The sequence below is a fragment of the Miscanthus floridulus genome, chromosome 10, assembly GCF_019320115.1.
Source record: "Miscanthus floridulus cultivar M001 chromosome 10, ASM1932011v1, whole genome shotgun sequence".
In the NCBI taxonomy this organism is placed as follows: domain Eukaryota; kingdom Viridiplantae; phylum Streptophyta; class Magnoliopsida; order Poales; family Poaceae; genus Miscanthus; species Miscanthus floridulus.
This window is the reverse complement of record NC_089589.1, coordinates 43,976,944-43,984,760: the sequence shown is the minus strand read 5'-3', so window position 1 is coordinate 43,984,760 and position 7,817 is coordinate 43,976,944. Positions and strand designations below refer to the sequence as shown.

Below are 7,817 nucleotides of genomic sequence, written 5' to 3'. Positions count from 1 at the left end.
TTCATTTGCCACTAGTCACCACCCTCTCATGATGACAATAAATTAATTATTCCTTAAAGTGGCGAAAAAGATTTTCACAATCGGATTGAACGACCACCACTCCTCTTGTAACTTCGAACCGGCTACATCAACAACTTTTGCAAAACAGTTTGTTGGTTAATACCAAACTGCAAACACATATTTTGCAGTACAGAATGTTGAGATTATAGAGTTCTATGTGTTCGCATCGCATCCTGTCTCTCTTGTCTCCAAAGTATGATTCGATTCGTTGTGCCAAAGCTGTCACCACAGGGCACAGGCCGGCCAACGCATTCTTTTTCCGTTAATATGTGTCAGATCAGATGATAAGTAAAGGAAAGGCTTGTCGGCTCATGCATGGGACCGCAGGCAACAAATTAAAACTAAAGGCCCTAAATGTTTTATCTTTATTTACCTTTTTCATTTTGAGGTCTATAAACTTTAGCTTTAGTATTTCGTTTAAACTCAGGAAGCAAAGGATCTTACGTGTCCAGGAATGAAAGAATCATCCTTTTTCTTTATAAAAAGTAAAGAAAGAAGCAAAGTAACGCAAGGTATACACATTCTTTATGGACGTTTCCTCCCCCATATGGCTAGGAGTATATCAGATAGCTAACTTTATATGCAATTCACCACTATATGTTTATTTGGCTTAGCTTGTACGTCGTCTTCGACCTGAGGCCTCACTCAAGGTAACTACACAAAACATGCATCGATCTCATTTGCTGGTTGCTTCTCCAAGTTTATATGCATATGACGGTCGGCCCGAGTGAGTCTAATTACATGTACTACTAAATACACTCACTGACACAGCACTATGTATACTTTGCGTCGTATGCCCTTAGGAACGAACCAAGTCCGGAGCTTTCTGTGGTGATCGATCGATCGATCCATGTGGGGTAGAACTTCGCCAGCTCTGAAGCTCTGCACGTAGACATGGGGAGTGAGGTAGATGCATTTTATTATATTTATTTATTCTGCAGATTTGTTCCTATACTTATACTATATATATGTTCTCGCTTCATTTTGTTGGAGAAAGACTATAAAAAAATGATTTCTAGGTGTGCCTCTGTTCTTTTTCACACATGGCTGAGAAACAAAGACAACCATTTCTAGAAATGGACCAGAGGGGCTAGTATCCAACAGTCTCCGAGTATCGGAGGTGGTTCATAAGCTGAACTATCTCTAGAAATTATCTATTTGTAGAGATGGACCTCCTTACGAAATGTCCTGTTACTAAATCAATTTTTAAAGACGGTCAAGCTGGCCTCTAGAAATAGAGGCTGCACGATTAAATGTATAACATTTGCATATAAAGTCAGATGAAGATAAACTCAATATTAAAATTGTAGAGCTCAATTATATATAAAATTTATAGTTAACAATATTTTCAATGGACATCATTTATGGGCCCCGTTACAAGATTCAGATCTATTTTCAAAGTAATTGTCGTTCTTTTGTTTGTAGATTAGAGGTAAGTTGTTAGTTCAAGAGGCTTGCCCCTATAGAAATATTTCCCACCTAAAATACTATAAGATTTTCCTATTGCAATTATAGCAAACACGTGTGCAGTATAGTGGGATGGTATGGCATACTCATGAGAGGTTTGAAATCATGGGTTTGAATTCTCTAGAACTGGAAGCATACCCGGCGCATTGATGCGGGTATTGCAAATGATTTGAAATTAAACTAGATTACATATAATTACTTATATGAAGGAATAAACTATTACAAATTATTGTTAGTGGATGGCGTAGCATGCTCATAAATGCATGTTAGTAGATGATGTGTCTTGCTAACACATATATCATAATCGCAAATGTCAGTGGATTATAATTGCATCTAATAGTGAACTGTTGAGGTGTACGGCTTGCATGTCCAGAACACTAATAGAGTTTGAGATTATAAGACGCTTGGGAGCAAAACAAAAAAGCATTTTTTTGTGTTGTTTTTCTGGAAATGCATTTATACGGATGGTTTCTATGGAGGCCCTCATCTAAAAATGTATTTACAAGAGTGATACCCTAGAAATACGTTATTTTACAAACCCTTGGATAAAGTCTGGGGAAAAAAGGAACTCTATACTTGTGTGGTGAACTCAATTTAGAATTTGAGCATTTCAATTCATAATTAGTTAGCTCACTACTCTCTGGGATTCGAAAATTCGGTCCTCACCGGAATTTTGGACAAGTCCACTAATTCCGCTTGGGACCGGAAATTTTGATACCCGTGATTTAATCCGCTGCAAAAGTTTGTGAATTTCAGAAAACGCCTATTCAAACACCCCCCCCCCCCTCTAGGCATTTTGATCCTTTCAAAATTTTAATAGAAGAGAGAGAAAAACTGGTTCTTGATCAAAAGCTAGACTCTTATATACACATTTCAAGATAATGTGAGATTGTCATGTGGACCTAATCATATATTATGAGCTACTTCTAAAAGTTAACACTATTGAAGAGATTGTCTTGGAGCTAGTAACTAGCTCGTACTGTTGGGAGATGCCCTAAGTGCCCAAGGTCAGGCCCTTATAGCATTAACCATTACTCACTCCGTTCTGTTTTATTAGGCCAGTCTTAGTGAAAGTATTAGGTGTTGGAAACAGTTTAAATAAGTTTTATTCCCATAAAACTCATTTCATTCCATAAAACTTTTATCATCTCTCTTTATTTATACAATGTCCCTAAGACGCGCTAGAATGACACGGTCTCCTAAATTATACTGTCTATTTATTTACTTTATGTTTATATCATATAATAACTTATGATAGCAGATAGTATAAATACTTACAAATCTAACGGTATCAAGTTTGCATAAAAAGAAACGGAGGTAATATTCTCTTATTCTATGCATTCTTCATTATATTTAAAATTTAAATGCTATCTCATTGGCGGGTAGTATTGACGTTTGAGTGCACGATGGTACAACAGTGAGGGAATAGCCTGAAGCAGGGTTGGATCCAGGGCCCAAACTCGGGGGCTCAAGCCCGGGTTCAGCCCAAATAAAGAGTGAATATCCAACGTAATATCAGTCCACTGTTAGCCCATGCAAGAAGGCCCAATCAGGCCCATCCTCCTCATCACTGCCCTGATTGGGCAGTGCATAGGCGCTTCGTCTTTCTCGCGTTGCAGCCGGTGGCGCCCTCTCTACTCCCAATCCAATCCCCATCACCATCCGCGGATCTGCCCATCCTACTCCACTGCCCCACCCTGGCCATTCACCGGGACATGGCTCGCTGGCTAGACGAGGCGCCCAGCGCCCCAGCAGTTACGCCCTTCCAGTTCCGGCTGCAGCATGCCAGGCACCAGCGGTCGAGGTCAGGGACTCAATCGCTGAGGGCAGATCCAATATCTGCAAGGAGTCAACGACTGGCCTTTTTGTTTTCTGGTGAATCCGGGTTCATAGTATACTACTTAGTGTCCTTCACCAAGTTGTGGATTCGTGATCTTGAGCGACTACATCTGAGTGAGGCCCAAATCCGCATCATGATGTCAGTTGTCTGTTATCCTGGATTCGGATTGTCTTTAGACTTCCGGGAGACGTGTTCTTGGTAATCTTGAATGTGTTCGGTACTTTCTATTCACTACTAGAACAATACACTATCATTAATTGTTTTTTGCTTGGATGAGCACATTTTTCTCTAGTGATTTCTATTGTTTGTTCGATTCGAATAAGCAGTAGTTATTTTTGCTCGAGGGAAGGGTCCAAGCCTTCAATGCCTTAATTACAGAGCCAATTGTTTAATTCAACCTGTGCAAAGGTTTAACTCTGCACATCTTAACACCTCGTGGTGAGAAGGCCATGTTTTAACTGTAGCAGTCTATCACCTGATAGCACAATGTTAAACATATATAAGCGATACTTAGCCCCCTGCTCTGTTTTTCGATCCGCTGCTGGCCTGACGCATAGAAAAGGAAAATTTCTCGCTCTCTGTCACACACGAACAATTGTATTGTGAAAGTAATACGTAGTATCTAATAATCTCATTTGGCATTTTTTTTCACATTGTAGCCAAGGAGGCTCGTGGCAGAGAACGTTGATGCTGCGGCTACAGAAATACTCCGTCAAGTGGAGAACAATCGCAATTCTAATGTGTTCTACTTCGTTGGCTGGCAAGGATGGGGGGCATCAGCTACTCTCAAAGTGGCAGTGCAGCGTCTAAAATCCCCAGGATCCAAGTTTGACAAGGTTATCCATTTGGATTGCTCAGTGTGGAAAAGCAGGAGGGCCCTACAGAAGGCCATTGCCGATGAGCTAGAGCTCCCCCAATCAGTGATGTCCATCTTGAGCCGGCACGACAAGGAGGATGATTTCAACGGCGTGGAAGAAAGCAATAGAAAGGAGGTACGGGAAATCTATAGGCACATCTACAGAAGGCTTGCCGACATCAATAGGTTAGCTGTGGTCTTCCATAACGGAAGTGGCAGCTACATTGACCTGAACGAGTTTGGTATCCCACTGAATTCAAACTTTGAAGGCAACATGCTGTTGTGGACAGTGCAAGGGAGGTTTAGACCCTCTGTCACACCAGATATTCACAGCATAAATGAACTGAATCCTGGTGGGGTGCACCTTTATGGTAGACTGTCATATACCTATCCTCCATACAGATATGACGACGATTACATTGACGACGGCCTTGATATTGATAGAAATGGCAGTTTACTGTGGGGCTTTGTGCATGAGGAAGCCAAGGAGGTTGCTCAGTACACCGGTGCCATCGACCACATGGTAGTGGAGGCATGCATCCTGTACATGTGGAAGTTGCAGGGCATGGGTGGCTTAGATTGGGCTACCCATGCTTCAAACTACTGGGTTTGTGACGGCATTATACAAGGTGGTAGCACTGAAGCATCGGCTTGGAAGATTGGTGACGCACTGCAGAGAAACATACACTTGAATTGGAATTGGAGGTATATGCGCCAAGCCGTTTCTTCCTCAACTGCTCTCCAGCATCATCATTTGGCACGGCTGCCGGTGATTTGCTGCCCTTCATCCTCCTCCAAGATTACCAGTGTGCCTGCAGAAGAGACTTCCTTTTTTCTGTCAAATTATGAAAATGAAGAATCTCCCTCTAGAGGAGTTGCTACTGCTGACACAGCAATACCATTACCAGCTTCTGTGTTCGAACATTCAGCCAGTAGTCTGCATGTGCTGCATCTCTCTCAATGCACCTTTAGATTTGCATCTCCACCCTTCCTCTGTTGCAGCAACCTAAGGTTCCTCCTCCTCCACCGTTGCGAGGACGACGGCACAAGTATCACACCAGAGGACAATGAGCTTGACCAGAGTGGAGCATGGAGGGCTTGTTTCTGGAAGCTGCAAGTATTGGATTTGAGCTACACAGACTGGTGCTGGTTGCTGTCAGAAAGGATGATGAACATAATGGCCAACCTCCGAGAGTTGAATGTAAGGGGAATCAAGAATTGGAGCACAAGTGATTTACCTGGTGGTGGCAGCCTTGTCAAGCTCCGAGTAACAGATGACAATGTTGCCGATCTGCCCAGATCCGTTGGCGCAAGCTGTGTTGACACACAAAGATTAATATTTGAAAACTCTGCTACGCTGGAACAAGCCGTCCTCGTCAACAATGCTACTTATGATGTTGAAAGTGAAGGTGCTACGGTCAACAGGCTATGCAACATCTCCTTCCGTGGCTGTGCTCAGTTGAGGAGTATAATGCTGAGAGGATTGCTTGGGTGCCTCCACGAGCTGGACCTCTCTTGCACAGCATTGGAAACCCTCGACTTGCGGGAGGTAGAAGCCCGGGGACTGAAGCAGCTCATCCTACTAGGCTGCCAGAAGCTTCGAGCAATACTGTGGCCACGAGGTTCATCGTCTATTGCTGCAACCCTGGACGTGTTCCGTATGAGCACCACCACCCAGTCCGCAGCATTGGACCAGCAATCACCGCATCTATGTAGATGGGAAGAAAATAGCAAGGAGGCCAACTCTGCATCTATCATAGGATCATCGTCTATTTCTGCATCCTTTGACAGCGACTGGTACATTTGTGTAAGGGATGCGAGACTCCTTCGGTCACTTCGAGCCTTTTACACCAGCCAATGGAATAGCTATCCCATTAGCAGGCCCGCACGTGTCGAGATATCTTCACCACCGGCATCTGGTGCTTCTGTTGCTGCTCAAGGAACCAGTATCTTGCAGCAGCCTGTACATGATGTAGCAACGGCATATGCGGGAGATGCCATCACTCGTAACCAACTTATTCAGTATGAGGCTGCTGCTGCTGGAGATGATGATAGTGATGGTGAAGGCGCAATCCGCTGGATCTGGGATTGCCCGACGACCGGGACGATGCATGGTCATGGCTGGTACATCCACGTACAAGATGATGAAGAGGATGACGAGCAGGAGGGAGAGAATGAATCACAAGGCAGCACAGATGGAACACGGACTATGCCCCCTGAGTTTATATGCCAAAGTGCTAACGTTCTGCACGTACATGATAGCTGGTCCATCACCACCGGCATCCCGCTGTCACCAGATGTATCATGGGACCGTCTTCAGTGGTGCCGAGTTGAGATGTGCCCGAGGCTGCGATCTGTCTTCACTACCTTCCGAGAAAAGGAGTTTATTAGGTGGAGGCCCAGTATGACTGGGTCCAAGATATTTCCATATATGACAACATTCTGGGCATCAAGGCTCCCGATGGCAAAGTACGTCTGGAACTGGAGTTTAGAAGGTCAGCCCGATGGCTACGACTCGTCGTTTAGGTCCCTGCAGTTCTTGCACCTCGACTACTGCCCTAGAGTCATCCTCGTGCTCCCCTTGTACAAGTATATGTTATTGCCTCGGCTTGAGACCCTTGAGATCGTATGCTGCGGTGATCTTAGGGAGATTTTCCCATTGAACACCAGGCCCGAGGAGCAAGAAATCGTCAAGAATTTCCCCAGGCTGCGGCGCATCCACCTCCACAACCTCCCGATGCTACACAGCATCTGCGGCCGCATGATGTCTGCACCGATGCTCGAGACTCTCATTGTCACGGGCTGCCCGGCCCTCAGGCGTGTGCCGGCCGTCGGGGGCCGCCTCGCGCAGCCACCCACGGTGGTGTGCGAGAAGGACTGGTGGGACGGCCTCGAGTGGGTTGGGCTGGAGGCGAAGCACCACCCTTCCCTCTTCCACCCCAGGCACTCACGCCACTACAGGAAGGCCAAGCTGCTCAGAGGCACCGTCCTCAGGTTAGGTGATCGATCAAGCAACATAATAATTGCATGCTCACGCATTCACTCATTCATTCCATGCTGTAGCGTAGGCATATATGTTACTCATAACTCTGTTGACCAATTTATTATATATGTTGCAGGTAAGCAATCATCAGCCACCGTTGGTAGACAACAATCACATGGAGATGGACGGAACCCTCCACTCCCTATATATGTTGCAGGTTGCATCGCATCGGCATCGGCATCCAATGCTGACGACAGCCGATCAAATAAGATGTACTCCTAGTAACAAGCTTCTCATTGTCATCGTCCTCTTCGTCATGTGGCTGGTTTCCTCTGCTAAAACTGCGTTGTTGTTCTGCGTCCTCTGCATCAACATCATCACCACTGGTTTGTTGTCTACACCTTCTCATGCTGTTTCTTCGCTGAGGAAGATTAATATGTATTTTATGTGATGTATTTATCTATTCGGTACCCTGATTGCTATATAATTATGTGTGTTTTATGCGATGTATCTGTGTATTCAGTACCCTGATTGCTAAATAATTATATACTCATAAACCCATGTTCTGAGACATACTCCCTCCGTTCCTTAATGTTTGTCGCCATGATTTG

At 44.6% G+C, this 7,817-nt stretch overlaps 1 protein-coding gene across 3 annotated transcripts; it reads left to right on the top strand.

The window, feature by feature from the left end:
• Positions 1 to 902: 902 nt before the first annotated feature.
• Positions 903 to 7,763, top strand: LOC136490120 (uncharacterized). Of its 3 annotated transcripts, none has more exons than XM_066486602.1 (3): positions 903 to 966; positions 4,027 to 7,217; positions 7,343 to 7,763. In XM_066486602.1, the coding sequence occupies exons 1-3, from the start codon at positions 955 to 957 to the stop codon at positions 7,344 to 7,346; spliced, it is 3,207 nt and encodes a 1,068-aa protein (XP_066342699.1). In that variant the 5' UTR covers positions 903 to 954; the 3' UTR covers positions 7,347 to 7,763. The 3 variants fall into 3 exon arrangements, 2 of the variants coding, with proteins under 2 accessions (XP_066342699.1, XP_066342700.1); XM_066486603.1 differs by lacking the exon at positions 903 to 966 and adding an exon at positions 3,193 to 3,584; XR_010767525.1 differs by lacking the exons at positions 903 to 966; positions 7,343 to 7,763 and adding an exon at positions 3,193 to 3,565 and having other exon boundaries at positions 4,027 to 4,165.
• Positions 7,764 to 7,817: the final 54 nt, after the last annotated feature.